Consider the following 24,567-nt stretch of genomic DNA (forward strand, 5'->3'; position numbering starts at 1 on the left):
GATTGATGTACGTGAAGAGGGCACAACAAAGCCTTTTCCCCCTCAGGAAACTAAAAAGATTTGGCATGGGTCCTGAGATCAGCTGCACCATCGAGAGCATCCTGACGGGTTGCATCCCTGCCTGGTATGGCAACTGCTTGGCCTCCGACCGCAAGGCACTACAGAGGGTAGTGCGTACGGCCCAGTACATCACTGGGGCCAAGCTTCCTGCCATCCAGGACCTCTATACCAGGCGGTGTCAGAGGAAGGCCCTACAAATTCTCAAAGACTCCAGCCACCCTAGTCATAGACTGTTCTCTCTGCTACCGCACAGCAAGTGGTACCGGAGCGCCAAGTCTAGGTCCAAGAGGCGTCTAAACAGCCTCTTGGACTTAGCCCCCCCCACCCCATACACTGCTACTACTCTGTTATTATCTACGCATAGTCACATTAATAAACCTACCTGCATGTACCTATTTACCACAATTACCTTGACACCAGTGCCCCGGCACATTGACTCTGTACCAGTACCCCCTGTATATAGCCCCGCTATTGTTATTTACTGCTGCTCTTTAATTATTCGTTTTTTCTATCTCTTACTTTTTTTTGTATTTTCTTAAAACGGCATTGTTTCTTCAGGATCGGTGTTCCTTCCACGGGACGGTTGAGCTAACGTGAGGTTGTAAGTAACAAGAACATTTCCCAGGACATAGACATTAGAGGTCGACCGATTATGATTTTTCAACGCCGATACCGATAATTGGAGGACCAAAAAAAGCCGATACCGATTAATCGTCCGATTAAAAAAGAAAATGTATTTGTAATAATGACAATTACAACAATACTGAATGAACACTTATTTTTACTTAATATAATACATCAATAAAATCAATTTAGCCTCAAATAAAATGAAACATGTTCAATTTGGTTTAAATAATGCAAAAACAAAGTGTTGGAGAAGAAAGTAAAGTGCAATATGTGCCATGTAAAAAAGCTAACGTTTAAGTTCGTTGCTCAGAACATGAGAACATATGAAAGCTGGTGGTTCCTTTTAACAGGAGTCTTCAATATTCCCAGGTAAGAAGTTTTAGGTTGTAGTTATTATAGGAATTATAGGACAATTTCTCTCTATACGATTTGTATTCCATATACCTTTGACTATTGGATGTTCTTATAGGCACTTTAGTATTGCCAGTGTAACAGTATAGCTTCCGTCCCTCTCCTCGCCCCTACCTGGGCTCGAACTAGGAACACATCGACAACAGACTCCCTCGAAGCATTGTTACCCATCGCTCCACAAAAGCCGCGGCCCTTGCAGAGCAAGGGGAACAACCACTCCAAGTCTCAGAGCGAGTGACGTTTGAAACGCTATTAGCGCGCACCCCGCTAACTAGCTAGCCATTTCACATTGGTTACACCAGCCTAATCTCGGGAGTTGATAGGCTTGAAGTCATAAACAGCTCAATGCTTGAAGCACAGCGACGAGCTGCTGGCAAAACACACGAAAGTGCTGTTTGAATGAATGCTTACGAGCCTGCTGCTGCCTACCATCGCTCAGTCAGACTGCTCTATCAAATCATAGACTTAGTTATAACATAATAACACACAGAAATACGAGCCTTAGGTCATTAATATGGTCGAATCTGGAAACTATCATCTCGAAAACAAGACGTTTATTCTTTCAGTGAAATACGGAACTGTTCCGCATTTTATCTAACGGGTGGCATCCATAAATCTAAATATTCCTGTTACATTGCACAACCTTTAATGTTATTTCATAATTACATAAAATTCTGGCAAATCAGGCGGCCCAAACTGTTGCATATACCCTGACTCTGCGTGCAATGAACGCAAGAAAAGTAACACAATTTCACCTGGTTAATATTGCCTGCTAACCTGGATTTCTTTTAGCAAAATATGCAGGTTTAAAAATATATACTTCTGTATATTGATTTGAAGAAAGGCATTGATGTTTATGGTTAGGTACATTGGTGCAACGAATGTGCTTTTTTCGCAAATGCGATTTTGTTAAATCATCCGCCGTTTGGCGAAGTTGGCTGTCTTTGTTAGGAAGAAATAGTCTTCACAGAGGTCGCAACGAGCCAGGTTAACAGGCAATATTAACTAAATATGCAGGTTTAAAAATACACTGCTCAAAAAAATAAAGGGAACACTTAAACAACACATTGTAACTCCAAGTCAATCACACTTCTGTGAAATCAAACTGTTCACTTAGGAAGTAACACTGATTGACAATAAATTTCACATGCTGTTGTGCAAATGGAATAGACAAAAGGTGGAAATTATAGGCAATTAGCAAGACACCCCCAAAAAAGGAGTGATTCTGCAGGTGGTGATCACAGACCACTTCTCAGTTCCTATGCTTCCTGGCTGATGTTTTGGTCACTTTTGAATGCTGGCGGTGCTCTCACTCTAGTGGTAGCATGAGACGGAGTCTACAACCCACACAAGTGGCTCAGGTAGTGCAGTTCATCCAGGATGGCACATCAATGCGAGCTGTGGCAAAAAGGTTTGCTGTGTCTGTCAGCGTAGTGTCCAGAGCATGGAGGCGCTACCAGGAGACAGGCCAGTACATCAGGAGACGTGGAGGAGGCCGTAGGAGGGCAACAACCCAGCAGCAGGACCGCTACCTCCGCCTTTGTGCAAGGAGGTGCACTGCCAGCGCCCTGCAAAATGACCTCCAGCAGGCCACAAATGTGCATGTGTCTGCTCAAACGGTCAGAAACAGACTCCATGAGGGTGGTATGAGGGCCCGACGTCCACAGGTGGGGGTTGTGCTTACAGCCCAACACCGTGCAGGACGTTTGGCATTTGCCAGAGAACACCAAGATTGGCAAATTCGCCACTGGCGCCCTGTGCTCTTCACAGATGAAAGCAGGTTCACACTGAGCACATGTGACAGACGTGACAGAGTCTGGAGACACCGTGGAGAACGTTCTGCTGCCTGCAACATCCTCCAGCATGACCGGTTTGGCGATGGGTCAGTCATGGTGTGGGGTGGCATTTCTTTGTGGGGCCGCACAGCCCTCCATGTGCTCGCCAGAGGTAGCCTGACTGCCAATAGGTCTATATACATTGTGTGCAAAAGGCATAAGGAGGTAGGCAATAAATAGGCCATAGGACCGAATAATTACAATTTAGCAGATTAACACTGGAGTGATAAAACATCAGATGATCATGTGCAAGTAGAGATACTGGTGTGCAAAAGAGCAGAAAAGTAAATAAATAAAAACAGTATGGGGATGAGGCAGGTAAATTGGGTGGGCTATTTACAGATGGACTATGTAAAGCTGCAGCGATCGGTTAGCTGCTCAGATAGCAGATGTTTAAAGTTGGTGAGGGAAATAAAAGTCTCCAACTTCAGCGATTTTTGTAATTCGTTCCAGTCACTGGCAGCAGAGAACTGTAAGGAAAGGCGGCCAAATGAGGTGTTGGCTTTGGGGATGATCAGTGAGATATACCTGCTGGAGCGCGTGCTACGGGTCGGTGTTGTTATCATGACCAGTGAACTGAGATAAGGCGGAGCTTTACCTAGCATGGACTTATAGATGACCTTGAGCCAGTGGGTCTGGCAACGAATATGTAGCGAGGGCCAGCCGACTAGAGCATACAGGTCGCAGTGGTGGGTGGTATAAGGTGTTTAAGTAACAAAACGGATGGCACTATGATAAACTGCATCTAGTTTGCTGAGTAGAGTATTGAAAGCTATTTTGTAGATGACATCGCCGAAGTCGAGGATCGGTAGGATAGTCAGTTTTACTAGGGTAAGTGTGGCGGCGTGAGTGAAGGAGGCTTTGTTGCGAAATAGAAAGCCGATTCTAGATTTGATTTTGGATTGGAGATGTTTAATATGAGTCTGGAAGGAGAGTTTACAGTCTAGCCAGACACCTAGGTATTTATAGATGTCCACATATTCTAGGTCGGAAACATCCAGGGTGGTTATGCTAGTCGGGAGGGCGTGTGCAGGCAGCGAACGGTTGAAAAGCATGCATTTGGTTTTTACTAACGTTTAAGAGCAGTTGGAGGCCACGGAAGGAGTGTTGTATGGCATTGAAGCTTGTTTGGAGGTTAGATAGCACAGTGTCCAAGGAAGGGCCCGAAGTATACAGGATGGTGTCGTCTGCGTAGAGCTGGATCAGGGAATCGCCCGCAGCAAGAGCAACATCATTGATATAAACAGAGAAAAGAGTCGGCCAGAGAATTGAACCCTGTGGTACCCCCACAGAGACTGCCAGAGGACCAGACAACATGCCCTCCGATTTGACACACTGAACTCTGTCTGCAAAGTAGTTGGTGAACCAGGCAAGGCAGTCATCAGAAAAACCAAGGCAACTGAGTCTGCCGATAAGAATATGGTGATTGACAGTGTCGAAAGTGTATATATACCATGTGTAGTTAACTAGTGATTATGATTGATTGATTGTTTTTTATAAGATAAGTTTAATGCTAGCTAGCAACTTACCTTGGCTTCTTACTGCATTCGCGTAACAGGCAGTCTCCTCGTAGAGTGCAATGTAATCAGGTAGTTAGAGCGTTGGACTAGTTAACTGTAAGGTTGCAAGATTGAATCCCCGAGCTGACAAGGTAAAAATCTGTCATTCTGCCCCTGAACAAGGCAGTTAACCTACCGTTCCTAGGCCGTCATTGAAAATAAGAATGTGTTCTTAACTGACTTGCCTAGTTAAATATCGGACAAATCGGTGTCCAAAAATACAGATTTCCGATTGTTATGAAAACTTGAAATCGGCCCTAATTAATCGGCCATTCCGATTAATCGGTCGACCTCTAATAGACATATCTGATATTGGCAGAAAGCTTAAATTATTGTTAATCTTACTGCACTGTCCAATTTACAGTAGCTATTTAGTGAAAGAATACCATGCTATTGTTTAAGGGGAGTGCACAATTTTGAACATGAAAAGTTATTAATAAACAAATTAGGCACATTTGGGCAGTTTTGATACTACATTTTTAACAGAAATACAATGGTTCATTGGATCAGTCTAAAACTTTGCACATACAATGCTGCCATCTAGTGGCCAAAATCTAAATTGCAACTGGGCTGGAATAATACATTACGGCCTTTCTCTTGCATTTCAAAGATGATGGTAAAAAAAAAATTCTAAAGAACAGTTCGTTTTTTCTTTGAATTATCTTTTACCAGATCTATTCTGTTATATTCTCCTACATTCCTTTCACATTTCCACAAACTTCCAAGAGTTTTTCCTTTCAAATGGTATAAATAATATGCAAATCCTTGCTTCAGGGCCTGAGCTACAGGCAGTTAGATTTGAGTCAATTTAGGCAAAAATTGAAGGAAAAAAAGGGGGCGGATCCTTAAGAAGTTGGGCTTATAAGTAAGCATTTCACTGTAAGGTCTACCTGTTGCATTTCACTGTAAGGTCTACCTGTTGTATTCAGCACGTGACAAATACAATTTGATTTGATCATGGCTATGTGTTGCCCAGTCTGTGTTGCCCAGTCTGAAATCAGTCTATTGCCTACCACCCACTCCTTGCTTACCGTACACCCCATCAAATGATTTCTTCCCTTGGGAAATGTCTACTGGTAGGGTTATTTCTGGAGTGGGCATGTTTGAGGTGTCTGAGCATTATGCAGATGTCACTTACTGGTACAAGATTAGTATTCTTGGTGACTAGATATATCAACATTACATACAATATGTATTCATTGTGAACAGGCACTGCAGCATAAGGATACTACTTAGATAATTACATTTTAGTCATTTAGCAGACACTCTTATTCAGAGCGACTTACAGTTAGTGCATTCATCTTAAGATAACATATCACAGGCATAGTAAGTACACTTTTCCTCAATAAAGTAGTTACATGTATCAGCAAAGTCAGATCTAGAAAGGGGGGGGGTCAAGTGCAAGTGTATACTAGATAATACTTTGAAATGAATAACATCCTTCTGTAATAAGAACTCATTCACTTTACATGTTTGTTTAGGGATTTTATTAATAACATATTCAAATTTAGAATTTACTAGGATATCTATGGGAGGGACATTGTGGAATAAGGATGGCTGGTATATTTCAATACATAAATGCAAGCATACAGCGACTGTTCTTATTTACAACAGCCTGTTGTTCCAAGTGGGTTAAATGCTAAAAATCAATAATTATGCTTGCTTTCAAACATCACATACATACACATAATTAATTACAACCAAATTCACACATATCATGATGTATTTGCTTACAAGAGTAAACGCTGGTCTGTCTAAAAGGCAAGCTTGTCCCCGCCCCCTCGTTGACCAAAAACTTGCATGAATTCGATTTGAGTGAAGGCTAGCTAGCTTGTTATCCTACATCGACTCATAGCAAGTCCACTATCGTGGAGTGTACATTTGAAGAGGTATGAGTATTAACTATTTTTAATTTAGATATGAAATCCATAACATATGACAGGAAGTGTATCTCCTTTCACTATGCCTCATCGGTCTTCCCGCTTTTTGTATCAAACTATGTTTGCTAGGTACTAACTAACGTTAGCTTGTTGATCCGCTAACGTTATGCCACATGCCATGGTGGATGTATTAACCTAACTAAAAACAATAACATCAAATCCTAAATACTACTGAAATGAATAGTTTTCAGACGACTTCACAACTACAAAATATATTTCTAAAATGACTTGCCTACGATGTACCTCAAATCCCAAATCCAACTTTCGACACGTTTGCTATTAACGTTAGCTAGCTAGGTATAGTGCTAGCTAATGCCAACGACAGCTTGCGCGGTCCAGTTGTTCGCCGTGTTGATACGTTATACCGCTAGCCAAATATAAATAAGCTTTCTTATTGTTATAGCTAGCTAAATATAAATTTATAATCGAGCAAATTACTCCGGAATTTTCCCCTCACCGCTCTCGGAAGTCTAGACAACACTGTAAACTTAGCCAGGATTTCCGGCTTCTTTGCATTTGCCCCTTTGCTGTTTTGTTTCCGTTTCTCTCATTTCCGTTTCAAAGTTTTCCAGATTATAAGTTTCATAGTATATTTTCATCGACATTTAAATCAGTTATTTTAGTGAATACTTTTTTTACAGTCAGTATCAATTGCGTATTTCACACGAGACCCAACCCCGGTTTGGCGCTTGCCTCACCCCTCCACGTAACATCGCTGACAAATATGCTGGCTAGTGAGCTTTGTATTGCTACAACATTGTAGAGCTATGCTACGCGTATAGTGTGCATTCGTACTGATATATATATATATATATACACGAAGTGTTTGCTTTCAAGGGCGTTAAATGTATCAAGTTTATGTCATGATTTATAAACTAATGGCCCACCGCAAGGCCTATGCGTTGGAGAGGCCTCGCCCTGGAGTTAGTACTTAAGCGCACACAACTCTCTGTCGCCCAATGAGAAACCGATGAACTCTATTCATCAGAACTGCCAGTCACTGGTCATGAACCTTGTAGATGTTATTTTTTTATGAAATGCCACTTTTCATGAAATGCATTCAAGGTAATTCACTAAATGTTTGACTAAAGTGACAATTTTGTTGCTATTCCTCAATGTTATTTTAATTGTATATGAAACAATATACCACGGGTATGACAAACATTTTATTTTTTTACTCTTCTAATTACGTTGGTAACATGTTTCATAATAGCAATAAGGCACCTCCCGGTTTGTGATATATGACCAAAATACCGCAGCTAAGGGCTGTATCTAGGCACTCCATGTTGCGTTGTGACCATGAACAGCCCGTAGCTGTGGTATATTGGCCATATGGTATACTGGCCATATACCACCTCCCCTAGGGCCTTATTGCTTAAATATACCAATCAGCATCCAGGGCTCAAATGACCTGGTTTATAATTGATGATATCTGATGTGAAGCCATTGTATGTGTTTTTAACATAACATCTGAAAATAATTATTGTAATCTAAATGTTGATTGATACTTACTGTCTTTTCCTCAGAATAGGTTTAATCTTGGTGTACAGCGATGTCTAAAAGCGAGACCGAGGAGATGATAGAGATCGAGATCGATGGACAGGAGAAACAGGAGTGTCTGGAGGAGGGGTGTGTGATATATTTACAATGTGAAAAGGCACCCATAAGCCCGTCAATTCAAACCCAGCTCCCTCCCTACTACTGATGACTTAACGTTACTATTTGTGTGTTTTTGTCTGTGTGGTTGTGTTGTGTTTTTCAGGGTTGAGGAGCAGACCATCACATCAGCCGATCTGATCCAACAGGACATCGACATCAATGAGCCAATCGGTAACCTGAAGAAGCTCCTGGAGCCCCGTATCCAGATGCCATTGGACGGATATGAGATCTGTCTACAGGACATCCAGGTACTGATAGAGGCCTGTATTTAAGGGGTTGAAATATCTGTCCAACCTGATCAGACCTGATACTAATGGAGAGTCTCATGTGTTCTAGAGTTTTATCATTTGATGGAGAAATGTGTTTAGCATTATCTAATTTATTTTGATCTCCCTTTCTGACCCTCCCATTTGCTCCCTCCTCTCTTATTAATCTGTCCTTTTCTCTCTCTCCTGTCCACTTTCTTTCTGTCTTTCCAGCTACATCCAGACCACAGCCTCTTTGATCAGGGAGTGAAGACCGATGGCACAGTGCAACTCAGCCTACAGATCATCACCAAGCCAGGTACACACATAAGACTCTGCACTAAGACTTTATCAAAACCCAGGCACCCAAACTATAGACGCACACAAATGTTGCACCATAACAATTAGACTGTCGATAGTATTGAATCACACTCTAACCTCCACTCACCCCCCGCATCCTTTCATCCAGGCGAGGAAAAGCTGAACATCCTGGAGATCGTGAAGCCGGTGGAGACGGTGGAGGTGGTGATCGACCCAGATGCAGCAGGGGAAGAAGGCACCTTGATGGAGGAGGAGGGCCAGCTGATCGCAGTGGAGCGCTCCTCCCTGTCAGACGACACATCAGAGCAGGTGACCCGCTGGGCCGCCGCACTGGAGGGCTACCGCAAGGAGCAGGTCCGCCTGGGGATACCCTACGGTGATGAGTACACACACTGAAACACATACACATGAATAAGACACAACACAGATACACGCACACTCTGAAACACAAAAACATAATTAATCAGGCAGTTACACACTATTGTACAAAGTGAGGCCAGTTTGCTGCCGTTGCCTTGACATTTTTAACAGACAAAAAAGCTGTAGTCCACATCGTCACAGTCTTGTAATGTGTCTCTCCTCTCAGACCCAGTACAGTGGACGGCAGACCAGGTGATCCACTGGGCAGTGTGGGTGATGAAGGAGTTCAGCATTGACGAGATGGAGGTGGGAGGGATTCACATCCCGGGTCGCGATCTCTGCACCTTCACCCAGGACGAGTTCCTGCAGAGGGTCCCCAGTGGAGAGATCCTCTGGAGCCACCTGGAGCTGCTTCGCAAGTGTGAGTGTCTGCGTCACTGAGTTAGTGTGTTAGGGTTAAGGGCTAGCCTAAGTAGAGCCATAATAACCATATTGTTTACACATGCTTGGTCCCTTCCCACTGAGAACAGACATCACTTAAAATTGTATTCATCACATTTATTAATTTTTATTTAACTAGGTAAGTCAGTTAATAACAAATTCTTATTTACAGTGATGGCCTAGGAACAGTGGGTAAACTGCCTTGTTCTGGGGCAGAACAACAGATTTTTACCTTGTCAGCTCGGGGATTCGATCTAGCAACCTTTCGGTTACTGGCCCAACGCTGTAACCACTTGGCTACCTGCCGTCACATGCACGAAATACAACAGGTGTAGACTTTACTGTGAAATGCTTACTTACGAGCCCTTTCCCAACAATGCAGAGTTAAAAATGACAAAAAAAAATAGCACAATCAAAAAGGAAATAGTAACACAGTAAAATAACTATAACGAGGCTATATACAAGGAGTACCAGTACAGAGTCAATGCAGGAATACAAGGTAATTGAGGTACATATAGGTAGGGGTAAAAGTGACTAGGCTATCAGGATAGATAATAAACAGAACAGCAGTGTGTGTGAAAATGTGTGTGTGGTGTCAATATGCGTGTCTGTGCCTGTGTGTGAGCATATGTAGTGTGTGTTGGATTGTAAGTGTAGAGTCAGTGCCCCCCAAAAAAGGGTATCAATGCAAATAGTCAGGGTATCCATTTAATTAGCTTTTCAGCAGTCATATTGCTTGGGGATGGAAGCTGGTCAGGAGCCTTTGGGTCCTAGACTTGGCGCTCCGGTAACGCTTGCCGTGCGGTAGCAGAGAGAACAGTCTATGACTTGGGTGGCTGGAGTCTTAGACCATTTTTTTAGGGCCTTCCTCTGAAACCGCCTGGTATAGAGGTCCTGGATGACAGGGAGATCGGCCCCAGTGATGTACTGGGCCCTACACACTACCCTCTGTAGCACCTTCTGGTCAGATGCCAAGCAGTTGCCATACCAGGCAGGGATGCAGCCAGTTAGGATGCTCTCGATGGGGAAGCTGTATAACTTTTTGATGATTTGAGGGCCCATGCGAAATCTTTTCAGCCTCCTGAAGGGGAAGATGCGTTGTCATGCCCTCTTCACAACTGTTATGGTGTGTTTGGATCATGATAGGGCCTTAGTGATGTTGACACAGAGGAACTTGAAGCTCTCAACCGCTCCACTACAGCCCCGTCAACGTGAATGGGGGCGTGCTTGGCCCTCTGTTACATGTAGTTCACAATCAGCTAATTTGTCTTGATCACGCATCACAATGCTAGGTTTCTGACCTCCCTATAGGCTGTCTCATCGTTGTCGGTGATCAGGCATACCACCATCGTGTCGTCAGTAAACGTAATGGTTGTGTTGGAGTTGTGCGCGGCCACGCAGTCGTGGGTGATCAGGGAGTACAAGAAGGGACTAAGCACGCACCGCTGAGGGGACCCTGCATTGAGGGTCAGCGTGGCGGATGTGTTGTTGCCTACACTCACTACCTGGGGGCGGCCTGTCAGGAAGTCCAGGATCCAGTTGCAGAGGGAGGTGTTCAGTCCGTAGCTTAGTGATGAGCTTGGAGGACACATCATTCTCACATAGGTGTTCCTTTTGTCCAGGTGGGAAAGGGCAGTGTGGATTGCAATAGAGATTGCACCATCTGTGGATCTGTCGGGGCGGTATGCGAATTGGAGTGGGTCGAGGGTGTCCGGGATGATGGTGTTGATGTGAGCCACGACCAGCCTTACATCTGTAACCATGAAATGCTTTGAGAGTGCTATGGGGCACAAGGACTATGGTTGTCTGCTTGAAACGTGTAGGTATTACAGACTGGGTAAGGGAGAGGTTGAAAATGTCAGGTAAGACACTAGCCAACTGGTCAGAGCATGCTCTTGAGAGTTCGTATTGTTAATCCGTCTGGTTTTACTCACATCGGCTACAGGGAGTCTATTCCATGTTGATTTCATTGAAATGATGTGGAAACATTGATTCAACCAGTTTGTTCCCAGTGTGTTCAGATCTGAAAATTCTGAAGGGATAGAGGCTAGGACAAGGGGATTGAGAGCCTGGGCAAGCATGTTAATTGAAGTTGGTTTTAGCTCATACTGTATCTGTCCCTGTTCTTTACAGATGTGTTGGCCAGTCAGGACCAGTCTGGCCAGGAGGCCACAGTCACCATTGACCAACGTACGTTTATTTCCTCCCTCTCTGACTCACTGTCACCCTGAATGCACCTACCACACTATCTTTCCTCTGTGTGAGTTGTTGTTTTTACCCAATCAATTACCGGGAGGTAATATATTACGAAACATTGGTGTTTTTTTTAAATAGTTTACAGTTTATTCCCCGTTAGTCAGCACCACTACATTAAATCATTTTCTCTGGGTGTGCGCTTTTAATTAGGAACACCAAACTTACCATAGATCAGTGTCTAACTTAATCATGTATGTTTTTGAGTGTTTGAACCTTCTGTCTCCGCCACCAGAGGTCCAGATCATCCCGGCCGCTGTGCCGACCTCGCACACCACCATCAAGGTGCTGAAGCAGAGCCGCGGCCCCAAAACACCCCGCATCTCCGGAGGAGAGGAACGCAGCTCACCTGGCAACCGCACAGGTACGCATACATGTGTGCGTGCACCTGAAGAGCATAAGTATTGATGTTTTTTCTGAGTGCCTTAATGGTGTATGTGCTCAAATCTGATGTGGATGTACACACACACACACACACACATACAAACGTCCTGTCACCTGTCCTTGCAGGTAACAATGGTCAGATCCAGCTGTGGCAGTTCCTGTTGGAGCTGTTGACTGATAAGGATGCTAGAGACTGTATATCCTGGGTGGGAGAGGAGGGGGAGTTCAAACTCAACCAGCCTGAACTGGTGGCCCAGAAATGGGGCCACCGCAAGAACAAGCCGACCATGAACTACGAGAAACTCAGCCGAGCACTCAGGTATGTCAATCGGCCTGTTTTCTTCCCATTTCCCGTTCTTAAATTTCCGTTGCATAAATTCAATTTCTTATCTTATATCTTGAACTCTCTTGTCTTGTTTCATTTGAGCCCTTTGGCCTATGATAGGGCTAAATTGAAAGGTTTCTTACAGAAGAAATATAAAATTCATATGCATAAGCATGGTAGCAATTGAAAGGGAACAGTTTGGAGGTTATGGGAAAATGATTAGACCAAATGTGCGTAAACAACAGTTAACCTGACACAAGACTGAATTCAAACATTACACTGTAAACTTTTTGGCCATTTTACATTTACTGTACTTTTCACCGCATTTGTTGATAGCTAAATATGAACATACTGTGAATACATTCAGTCACATGATTAGGATATTCCTGTAAAATGTGTGGAAGGTGCAACATAAGAAGAAAACAAATTACAAAGGTTTGAGAGAACTAACCGGTGTCTAAGTGGCCACACACTTCTCCAAAGTGCACAATTCCTAAGTAATTTCAATGCACTTTTATGAAAAAATGTATTGAACTATAATATGCTTTTTTTGAGCTCTCCTAGCTGTGCCGTTGAGGAACTAGAGCAAGCACACTTGTAGTTGTTTTGTTTGGAACACAACCCTGTATCCCCATCACACAATTACTGTTTACACAATCCAAAAACGGCCCATTGAAATCGCAATCTGGGTCAGGAGGCCATCATTTGAAAGCTTGTTCTTTTGCCAACATGACTAGCTAAGTTATAAAATCCAGTCTTAGTGTTAGGCTTTCACAAGGCAATTCAGAGATGTTTTGGTACGCATAGAAAGATTCAGGTGTGTGTTCCACAACAAATTATCTTAAAAATAGACTGATATATTCTGTTCAGAACAACCCAGGTTATGACGCCATGTCATCTTGTACCTTGAATATAGTGGTCATAAACGTTGACACTGTAAATGACATGAGTGTTTTATGGAGATGTGAGAAGAAAAAATAAGAATTAGCACCCTTATGTAGACATGGCTCAACCCACATCTGCTCCATCCACCAAATATAACAATGTGCATTTCATAAATATTCGAATAGTGTTTACATAAACACGTCTGTAAAACCACAATGAGGACCACGTGGTTTTACAAACATGTTTTATGTAAACACTTTATTAGAATATTTCTGAAATGCACATTGTTATATTTTGTAACACGTATTTTCCCTCGACTCAACCCCATTCGATGCATGGAACGGATGTGGGTGGAGCTATGTCTACATAAGTGTGCTAATAAATAAAAAAAACTCCTAAGCTCTGACGAAGGCTGTGAGGCCGATACGTAAGCTTATTAAAGATCAGTGATACTATCAAGAGCAGTGTGCAGGTTTCTTCTTTTTTCCTCATCTTATTCAACTGTTACCATGCACCTGCAAAAAACATAGCTCAGGTGTGCAAGTGCCTTTTGAATTATGATATGGAAATGTGTAGTGTACATTTGGATGGTTTGGATTGCTTCTATGGCATCACAGCGGTATTTATTATAATCAACATCTCATCTTTCAAAATACATTGAGTCTTCTTCACAGCATTTCTCACTCCAATAACAAAACATTTGCAAAAGTTGCCCAATTAGCGGGAGGGATGTGGGCAACTTCTTGTCGCGTGCAGTGCTCAAGTTCAGAACAGCTGTCAGTCAAAAGCCATACAGCGCTGTGAAACGGAGAGCCTGGGCTCTGGCCATTTTATAGCATGTTAGTGTACAGCCACTGCATTCCAATTTAGGTGCACAAATCTGCCATTTTCAACCCCTATACAGGTATGAGTGTAAAAGGATACTTCATCTGATTATTTTCTCAGGTATTACTATGACGGGGACATGATCAGCAAGGTGCAGGGCAAGCGTTTTGTCTACAAGTTTGTGTGTGACCTGAGGACTCTGATTGGCTACAGTGCTGCTGAGCTCAACAACCTGGTGACTGAGTGTGAGCAGAAGAAGCTGGCCCGCATTCAGTTGCATGGAATTGGCCAGCCCATCACCACTGTGTACGCCTCCGCACAGGACAGCTGAGGGGGAGGAGCCTGGGGCTCTTTGATAAGGGTAGAAGTTGCCCATAGGCACAGATCTAGGATCAGACTACTATGACCAGCCCTAAGCTTAACCATTAGAAGGTGGAAATGATAAACTGACCTTAAAACAGTGTCTATGGGCAACTTCATCCTACTCCTTAGGGTTTGATTGGAGATGGGGCTGAGGCAGGATGGGGAGGTTGTTTTCTTATTTTATTTTAACCAGGGCGGGAGTGTCTATGGATATTGTGTGTGTGCATGAGCGTTAGTGTGCCTCAGTGTGTGTGTGTGTGTGTGCGCATGAGCGTTTGAGTGAAGAAGTGTCTGTGTTTGAAATATGAGCTTTGCATATTTTTTTTCTTCCTTTATCTTGTAGCTTGGTATCGTTTCCATTGTATATACCGGTTCTCCATGTTTTTGATAGCCACAAGGACAGTGTATTTTCATATTTTCCATTTATAAATGATCTGTTTTCTATTTTATTTTGAGTGTCTTTTTCCCTGATGAGCTGGACATTTTCTGTCCTCCAGGGGGAATAAAGTTTCAAGTTTTTTCCTAAGGACTCAGTGTAACATTGCTCCAATGTAATGTGTATGCACAAACACACTCTTTTGCGCCATGATAACGTGTTCAAATGTTTTATTGTTCCTCCTATATAAAACACTTGTCATTCACACAGGAGTCAAGCTCTGTCATGAACAGAGATCTGTATGTACATTACATTTTTTTTATTGATGGGGTGTGTGTAGAAAGCTTTGTAAAGGTACAACGAAAGTCAGAATTAACAAATGAAAGATAGCATGAGTATCCTTGACAACACAATTACCTGATTCAGTTTGTGTGTGTGTAGATCTGTGGAATAATTTCACAATATGAATGTCACATTCATGTCTATTGGAGGCTGTAGTTTGACTTAATTTTGGGAGGGTCTCTACTACTGGTCTCTACTACTGCCTCTAAATACTGATCCCAGATCTGGGGTGTGTTCAGTGAGGTGAAACATTCTGAATGTTGCAGATAGAAATGTAACAAACACTACTTAACAGACAATGACATCCGATCTAAACATTGACGTTGTGCCCTTCATATCAGGGCCCATATTCACAAAACCTTAAATGTATTCTTAACTATAGATTTAAGAAGAAAATTAAGTTGCTATTCCTCAAAGGTTATTGTGGGGGGAAATTGCACTATTTCTTATGTTTTGCATTGAGAATTTTTAAATTAGATTCTTGAAAATAATGTTGTTAATTTCAAGATATAGCTAAACCCTTGTCTTAAACTCAGGGCAGTGAGAGAAAAAGCTCATGAAAGCAATTGAACATATTTAATTCACTCAACCTTCATCTGAAAGTTTCAGTAGTGATTATTTTAAATCCAAGAACATGTTTTAGAACAGTATTTTCAGTAAGGAATATGTTAACACGGTTGCCATGGCTAGCTAGACATCTTTGTTTTTTAAAGGGCAAGAATATGAGATGTTTGTAAGAAAATAAGATTGTTGAGGAATTGCACTTAGGAGGTTATTTTCCTGAAGTTTTTGCACAATACGAGTTTTGTGAATCTGGGCCCAGGTCCCTGTTTTTAGCTTCGCACGCATTGGTCGGAGATCAATTAAACCATCAATAAACTGGTCTGAGGTCAGTATTTCTTTAGCCTCTGCTTTTAAAACCAGGAGGTCTGAGAATGAGAGATGACAGACAAGCAAAAAGTGGGATATCCACCATGAAACACATAGGTACACTGTACATGTATCAAACACTGGAGGGAATGTGTGTGTGCAAGAGTGATGATAGGAAAGGTGACTTTATCACACTCAATCCCCGCCCCCTCTATCAACTTAATCTAATTCTCTCTTACACACCAACTCCAAAGTGCCGACACAGCACAAAGAGAGAGGGAGTGATAGTGAAGGGATGGAGAGCAGGGCTGTTGGGGGGTCTATGGGACAGAGAGCGGGAGTGATAGTGAAGGGATGGAGAGCAGGGCTGTTGGGGGGTCTATGGGACAGAGAGCGGGAGTGATAGTGAAGGGATGGGGAGCAGGGCTGTTGGGGGGTCTATGGGACAGAGAGAGGGGATGGGGAGCAGGGCTGTTGGGGGGTCTATGAGACAGAGAGAGGGAGTGAGAGAAGGGATGTGGGGGGGGGTCTATGGGACAGAGAGAGGGAGTGATAGAGAAGGGATGGGGAGCAGGTCTGTTGGGGGGGGGGGTCTATGGGACAGAGAGGGAAAGAAAGATAGAAAAAGAGTGAAAGCCTGAGAAAAATATTAATTATTTCTGTTTCCATAAATTATATTCATAGATATTCACAGATGATATAGGAATTGGAAAGATAGGGTGAAATACTGAGATTTCTGGAATAAAATGAGGAATGGAGCTGAAACACAATTCTATGGACATGGAATATCAGTTAACAGACAGGGAATGCCGATAAACAGAGCAGTAATACCAGTAAATAATCTGACTCTAAATGAGTGCATAGAACGCAAACAGTAACACATTCAACTTCCTTTCAGATACTATTACACTTCATATTATATTACACATAGAGCATTCAGCCCATGCAGCTAAGACCGAATGAGGCATGGGGGGGAGAAAACAAAGGAGAACACAGATTCTATTTAAAGCATGTCTCCGTGACAACAAAAAACAGATTCAAAATACTTTTTTTCCCTTCATATCACAAGATCAAAGAAGACACTAAAATGTTCTATCCTGCTAAGTGCACGAGGCCCAGTCCCCACGACAGGAGCCAGGTTCTCTATGTATATCCGTCATCAATATCACCATGCACTACATATAGTTAGAGCTTTTTTCTGCCTTGTTTCAATACATTTTGCACAAAATAAAAACATTCGCTATTTATTCATTTACATATTTCTGATGACATATATATATATTTTTTGTATATATGTTTTACCTGAAAAACAAACCTGAAACTCTTGTGATATAATCCTGCAGAGAGGAGCTCAGGGTAGACTGAGCCCATCCTCCCTTCGCTAGCACTAAGAGCTGTTATGTCATCACCAAAAACAGCACAGCCGTCATCTGAGAGAAGCAGTGGGAGAGGAATGCGTTGGAGAGATGGAGGGGGAGAGGAGAGTGCTTCAGAGCGAGGAAGATTACAGGTGTATATGAGGCCTCTGTTTAGCCCTCTTAGAGATGTGAGTGCTGTACTATGGGGGAGGGCCAACCAACCCACAGATACATGGACAGATAAATCAATGTGTTTCTCTATTCTGTACAAACGCTACGGGATCTCATCTGTGATTGGCTAAAAATGTGTAGGTGAAGAAGGATACCCTTGTCTGACTAATGGCAGCTATGGATGTTGATGTGCTGCACTCTACGAGGAAGGGATGGAGAGTGTGTGGCTTGGTTCCATTTTGGCTCCTAGCCCCTTGGCCTTCACTACCCCTGGGTGGCTATAAGTAATATGACCACGGCTCTTTCTAACCCAATAGATTTACGTGGAGCTTCAGTCATACTGGTTTCACCTATCAAGTCCTTTAAGATCCATTGAAAATAAGAGTAGGAGCTAGGAGAAGGGTTTAGGGACCAATATGCAACGGGGCCTAGGTGTGAGGGGTTAAGGAGGGTTCAGGGTCAGTGAGGGATCAAAGAGTAGCTCCTTAGTTCTGCATCTGTTCGAAGAACTTGTAGGTGGGGTTCTCATAACCGTTCTGCTGCATCTTGGACAGGTGTCGCTCCTCTGGGGTCACTGCAGCATCCACCTGCAACACACACACCAGGTTAACACACAGGTACAGAATACACACGCACGCAAACACACACACTCTGTCTTACCTCGATGACTCCGTGATGGATGGAGGTGTACTGCTTCTTCCTCAGCATGATCAGAGTGATGACGATGACTGTCGCTATGACAACCCCACCCACCATCAGCCCAATGATGGCACCCTTGTTGGAGCCAACATCCTCAGCAAAGAATACCTAGTAATAATCAACACAACACCTGTCAACTGGATATGGTGAGTATTTGTTGAGTGTTTCTGCAGGTATAGACTGTGATGAGAACTGTGTTTTCAAGTCTCCAATGCACAGATAAGCCATTATAGAAATGTTCCCGTTTCTATCATAAACATGCGAACTACTGAGCCAGTTTGTGATGTATACATGTACGAACATGTACCAGTGTATAGGTACTGAATGTTTCCGTACCAATTTTTGATGAAGCACTTCATAGCTGGCGCTTTGCCGCTCTCCTTTCTCCATCCGCACCTCAGGGAACTCCTCAGGCCTCAGAGCAGAGACTCAACACACACAGAGAGAGAGAGCATCATACACCATACAAACATACACACATAATCAAAGAGACAAACACAACCGAAACCGCAAACATACCCATACAGCATAAACACAAATCATACACATACTATAGGAACACACACACACTTACCAGGCCGAGTGGGCAGACCTCTATCTGGAACTGGACGAGCGTCAACAAGCTCAACTGTTTTAACAGAGGAAACACTCACTGACAAAAAGCTTTAGAGCATGACCAATTTAATAAATAATGCACGAAACAACTGTTCTGTGTGTGTATTTCCGTGGTTTTCTAGGCTGTGTGTTAGGCTGGTTGTGTTAGTGTGTTGTGATGTGTTAGTGTGTTACCATGGTTGTCGGTGTTGGGTTGGTTGAAACTCTCTGGGTGGATGAAGCCGAGTCTGTCCAGGCCCATGCCAGGGTCCAGAGGGGCAGAGCTGTAGGCCTGGTCAGGCATCAGGGCATCGTTCCCATAGCTCACCCTGACATCAGTCTGCAAACACAGGATACACATGACTGACTTTCAGTGTGTGTGTCAAGTAAACTTCAATAACAGTTATATTTTAGATTTTTTTTATTAAAATCACTTCCTGAATTGACTGCCTTCCATTTGAATTGGTCCCAGCCCTGGTGTGTGTGAGATAGGAGAGATTGTAACATTTTTATGAATGAGAGTGTGCATGCCTGTGTGTAAAACTCACCCTCTCATCACTCTGCAGAGATGAGACTTGCTGAGACAACTCTGACTGAACCCTCTGCATCAGGATCGCTACACACACAGAGACAGAGACAGAAGGGGAAAATAGAAGGAAAAGGAGACAGAATGAACAAGCCAGAAAGGAAAAGGTATAGTAGGTACATTATCTCTGTAACAACACAAAATAGTATTACACTGTGTATGGACTGAATAATAACATGAAACTGCAGTATATGGGTAGGAGTAGGGCGGACACTCACAAACTTGGTCTTGGATTTTGTTGGCCATGCTGGGCACTTTGAAGAGCAGCCCCAGGGATTGGTTCATCCTCTCGTCAATCACACGCAGGTGGGTCATCACCTGGAAGTCAGAAGTGCTGAGGTCAAAGGAGTTACACGGGACACAGAGTGAATGAATGGGCTGAATGTAGTGTAGTGTATTATAGTAGGTTGAAGGGTGAGCATAGGGGCTTATGGGTAGTGTAGTGTATTATAGTGGTTGGGGGGAGTGGGGGTACCTGGGGTCGGATCTGAGCAGCCTTCTTGGGGTCGACCATGCGGACGTGTTCGTAGTGTTTCAGGGTGTGTTGTCTGTCCTTCTGCTCTGCACGTACATACTTCTTCAAAAGGCCCAGCACCTGACGAGGCTAAGGGGGAGAGGGTGGGGAGAAGGGGATGGAGGAGAAGAAAGTGAAATGACGGAGAGAGCAAGAGAGAAAGTGAGAGAAGGAAGGAAGACAGAAGACAGAAAGAGAGAAATAAGAGGTATTGATGTGGACAACGTGTGTGTACAAGTGAGGATGTGTTTGATTATAGTGAGAATGACTGGTCAGTGGGTATCCACAGTGAGAAAATATGTACAGTATGTAATGAGTGAGTATCTGTGTACATTATACATGGTTAGGGATAGATATAGATATATATATATATAGACAATATGTATATCTATATACAGTATCTATATATATATATATATATTATACACACACTACCGTTCAAAAGTTTAGGGTCACTTAGAAATGTCCTTGTTTTTGAAAGAAAAGCACAATTTTTGTCCATTAAAATAACGTCAAATTGATCAGAAATACAGTATAGACATTGTTAATGTTGTAAATGACTATTGTAGCTGGAAACGGCTGAATTTTTGTGGAATATCTACAGAGGCGTACAGAGGCCCATTATCAGCAACCATCACTCCTGTGTTCCAATGGCATATTTTGTTAGCTAATCAAAGTTTATCATTTTAAAAGGCTAATTGATCATTAGACAAGCCTTTTGCAATTATTTTAGCATAGCTGAAAATTGTTGTTCTGATTAAAGAAGCAATAAAACTGGCCTTCTCTAGACTAGTTGAGTATCTGGAGCATCAGCATTTGTCTGTTCGATTACAAGCTCAAAATGGCCAGAAACAAAGAACTTTCTTCTGAAACTTGTCTGTCTATTCTTGTTCTGAGAAATTAAGGCTATTCCATGCGAGAAATTGCCAAGAAACTGAAGATCTTGTACAAGGCTGTGTACTACTCCCTTCACAGAACAGCTCGACCCAGAATAAAAAGAGTAGTGAGCAAGAGGACAAGTACATTAGAGTGTCTAGTTTGAGAAACAGACGTCTCACAAGTTCTCAAGTGGCAGCTTCATTAACTAGTACCCGCAAAACACCAGTCTCAACGTCAACAGTGAAGAGGTGACCCAAGGGCCTTCCCCAAGGGCCTTCCCCAAACTGTTGCCACAAATTTGGAAGCATAGAATTGTCTAGAATGTCATTGAATTCTGTAGAGTTAAGATTACCCTTCACTTGAACTTTGGGGCCTAGCCCGAACCATGAAAAACAGGCCCAGACCATTATTCCTTCTCCACCAAACTTTACAGTTGGTTCTCTGCTTTGTGTCAGGTAACATTCTCCTGGCATCCGCCAAACCCAGATTCATCCGTTAGACTGCCAGAAGGTGAAGCGTGATTCATCACTCCAGAGAACGCGTTTCCACTGCTCCAGAGTCCAATGGAAGCAGGCATTACACCACACTAGTCGACGCTTGGCATTGCGCATGGTGATCTTAGGCTTGTGTGCGGCTACTCTTATGGGCAGAAGCAGAAGCTCCAGACAAACAGTTATTGTGCTGAGATTGCTTCCAGAGGCAGTTTTGAACTCAGTAATGAGTGTTGCAACCGAGGACAGACCCCTTTTACTCGCTTCAGCCCTCGTCAGTCCTGTTCTGTGAGCTTGTGTGACCTACCACTTCTAGGCTGAGCCGTTGTTGCTCCTAGACATTTCACTTCACAATAACAGCACTTACAGTTGACTGGGGCAGCTCTAGCAGGGCAGAAATTTGACGAACTGACTTGTTGGAAAGGTGGCATCCTATGACGGTGCCACGTTGAAAGGCACTGAGCTCTTCAGTACGGGCCAGACCACTGCCAATGTTTGTCTACAGAGATTGCATGGTTGTGTGCTCGATTTTATACACCTGTCAGCAACAGGTGCTGGGACATTTTCAGCTTCCAGGAATTGTGTACAGATGCTGAAACATGAGATGATGGCGGCGGATGGCATGACAATGGATCTTGACACCATCTTGATAAAATCCAATTGTGTTCATTGTCTGTAGGTTATGCCTGTCCATACCATAACCCCATGGGACACTATTCACAACTTGACATCAGCAAACAGCTCGCCCACACAACGCCATATATGTGGTCTGCGGATGTGAAGCCGGTTGGATGTACTACCAAATTCTCTAAAACAACCTTGGAGGTGGCTTATGGTAGAGAAATTAACATTCAATTCTCTGGCAACAGCTCTGTTGGACATTTCTGCAGTCAGCATGCCAATTGCATGCTCCCTCAAAACTTGAGACATCTGTGGCATTATGCTGTGTGACAAAACTGCACATTTTTGAGAGGTAATTTTTTTGTCCCCAGCACAGCGTGCACCTGTGTAATGATCACGCTGTTTAATCAGCTTCTTACTATGCCACACCTGTCAGGTGGATGGATTATCTTGGCAAAGGAGAAATGATCACTAACAGGGATGAAACACAAATTTGTGCACAAAATTTGAGAGAAATAATATTTTTGTTCGTATGGAACATTTCTGGGATATTTTATTTCAGCTCATGAAACCAACACTTTACATGTTGAGTTTATATTTTTGTTCAGTATATACTGTATATACCCTGGGTGGGTTGGCCTGCAGGGCGCTAAGGTAGTTATCCAGGGCCATGCGACGGCAGCTGTTGAGCAGGGCCTCTACCCGGGCCATGTGGGTCTCAACCAGCTGCTGTCTCTCTCCTGCTGCCTCCTGCTCCAGGGCCTCCACCTTCTCCTGGAAGTGCTGCACACAGAAACATTAATACACACGAGTATACACACACACACACACACATAGGCATGCATGTGTATTGATGTGTATACAGGGCTCATCTGTAAAAGAGACCTTGGTTTCAGTATGACTCCATGTCATAATTAAGGGTAAATAAAAACTATATATACTGCGCGAGCACACACAGCCCAGGTACCTGAATGACAGCCTTCTTGTCAGCGTGAGGGAGACTCTTGGCCTGTCTCTCTGCCGCCTCCCACTCTCTCATCACCTGGAGAGAGACATCAGAAAACACACCTTTCAGTTCACATCAGAGAAGGGATACTTCTCTCTCTCTCTCACATACCCACATACGTACACCAGTGCTTTTGCCCCTAATATGACTTAGTGGGGTAACTGGGAATGTGTAACATTGTTCATTTGGAACCTTTGCATCATCACATCACAAACCCAAGGTCAGTTATCGTCACCCTGTGTGTGTTGATATGCTGTGTTATGGGCAGAATATAACTATTCTCGCTGTTAATGTGGTGACGTGACAAAACTGACTGACTGACTCTCTCTAGTTCAAACACACACACCTGGGACATCCTCTCGCGGTGCTTGGCCTCCAGACTCTCCTTGGCCTTCTGGAAGTCGGCGTGTTCGTTGTCGTCTCCGGTAGATTCCAAGTAATGGTCCACTGCGTCAGGGGGGTGAGGGGCCGTGGTGGGCACTGGGGGAGAGGGGAGGAGCGGTAGAGCGGAAAGTGGATGTCCACAAAAGGGTCCAGAGAGAGAAGTTAACTGTTAAACAGTGACATATCCTCCTCCCACAAGTCTGCATTATCTGCCACTGTAATCTAAAACTGTACTAAGACGTTGGAGTCCTGTCTGGTGGCACAGATAGATTACAGCAGCTAAGTCTGTCAGCCAGCGAGTGACAGGTCATATATATGTTTGCCTTGATGTGGGAGACTGGAGATAAGATAAGTGAATCAGGGCAGGCGCTGAGTCATCCTCTCCCGCTGAGGAATGTTGTGCTTAACTGGGCGGAAAGTACCAGAAAAGAGAGGGACAGGAAAACAGACTCAACCCACTGACCCACACTGATACAGTCATATGAAGAGAGACTGCTGTTGTTAGGTTAAGCCAGTTAGGACATGAACTCATTAACACACACACACACACACACACACGTCAGACCAGCATAAATCACTAGACATAAATATTGTCGCACACACACACGAGACTCATAAGCTCCAGTGTTATTGAGCTGGTTAGTAAGTGATGGAGTGAGTAAGAGAATTGTTGCGAAAGCAGTAAAAGGTTAAGTGAGGGAGGGAGTGTGATGGCTATTTTCCTGTTTAGATAGTTCCTCATTTCTCATGTGTTTCTTAAAGTCTCTATATCTCTTTTTTTAAACCAGAATGACCTAATTGAAAGGTTAGCCTCTGTCTGTACACCCACTAGATCAGACTATATTGATAGGAACCCTCTGCACTTCCCACAGTATTGAATAGCTGAGATGGACTCAGACCCTGGACTCAGACCCTGGACTCAGACCCTGGACTCAGACCCTGGACTCAGACCCTGGACTCAGACCCTGGACTCAGACCCTGGACTCAGACCCTGGACTCAGACCCTGGACTCAGACCCTGGACTCAGACCCTGGACTCAGACCCTGGACTCAGACCCTGGACTCAGACCCTGGACTCAGACCCTGGACTCAGACCCTGGACTCAGACCCTGGACTCAGACCCTGGACTCAGACCCTGGACTCAGACCCTGGACTCAGACCCTGGACTCAGACCCTGGACTCAG

At 43.5% G+C, this 24,567-nt stretch overlaps 2 protein-coding genes across 5 annotated transcripts in view; one reads left to right on the forward strand and one right to left on the reverse strand.

The window, feature by feature from the left end:
* Window positions 1-6,005: 6,005 nt before the first annotated feature.
* Window positions 6,006-15,015, forward strand: LOC129816792 (GA-binding protein alpha chain-like). 4 transcript variants are annotated; one of them, XM_055871684.1, is made up of 10 exons: window positions 6,006-6,381; window positions 7,959-8,061; window positions 8,195-8,339; window positions 8,571-8,655; window positions 8,806-9,033; window positions 9,244-9,438; window positions 11,592-11,648; window positions 11,947-12,075; window positions 12,222-12,414; window positions 14,251-15,015. In XM_055871684.1, exons 2-10 carry the CDS (start codon window positions 7,985-7,987, stop codon window positions 14,459-14,461), a joined length of 1,320 nt encoding a protein of 439 aa, XP_055727659.1. In that variant the 5' UTR covers window positions 6,006-6,381; window positions 7,959-7,984; the 3' UTR covers window positions 14,462-15,015. The 4 variants fall into 4 exon arrangements, with proteins under 4 accessions (XP_055727659.1, XP_055727660.1, XP_055727661.1 ...); XM_055871685.1 differs by having other exon boundaries at window positions 7,964-8,061; XM_055871686.1 differs by lacking the exon at window positions 6,006-6,381 and adding an exon at window positions 6,943-7,497.
* Window positions 15,016-15,082: 67 nt separating this feature from the next.
* Window positions 15,083-24,567, reverse strand: part of LOC129816791 (amyloid-beta A4 protein-like) — a 29,136-nt gene continuing 19,651 nt past the window's right edge. Inside the window, exons 7-17 of the mRNA XM_055871683.1 lie at window positions 23,347-23,480; window positions 22,962-23,036; window positions 22,619-22,777; window positions 19,965-20,093; window positions 19,708-19,807; window positions 19,452-19,519; window positions 19,099-19,243; window positions 18,884-18,937; window positions 18,646-18,737; window positions 18,271-18,417; window positions 15,083-18,197 (exon numbers count right to left, since the gene is read on the reverse strand). Of these exons, the coding sequence (XP_055727658.1) occupies window positions 18,096-18,197; window positions 18,271-18,417; window positions 18,646-18,737; window positions 18,884-18,937; window positions 19,099-19,243; window positions 19,452-19,519; window positions 19,708-19,807; window positions 19,965-20,093; window positions 22,619-22,777; window positions 22,962-23,036; window positions 23,347-23,480 (1,205 nt within the window). The 3' untranslated portion in view covers window positions 15,083-18,095. The remainder of the gene's footprint in view (window positions 18,198-18,270; window positions 18,418-18,645; window positions 18,738-18,883; window positions 18,938-19,098; window positions 19,244-19,451; window positions 19,520-19,707; window positions 19,808-19,964; window positions 20,094-22,618; window positions 22,778-22,961; window positions 23,037-23,346; window positions 23,481-24,567) is intronic.

The sequence above is a fragment of the Salvelinus fontinalis genome, chromosome 19, assembly GCF_029448725.1.
Source record: "Salvelinus fontinalis isolate EN_2023a chromosome 19, ASM2944872v1, whole genome shotgun sequence".
NCBI classification, from domain to species: domain Eukaryota; kingdom Metazoa; phylum Chordata; class Actinopteri; order Salmoniformes; family Salmonidae; genus Salvelinus; species Salvelinus fontinalis.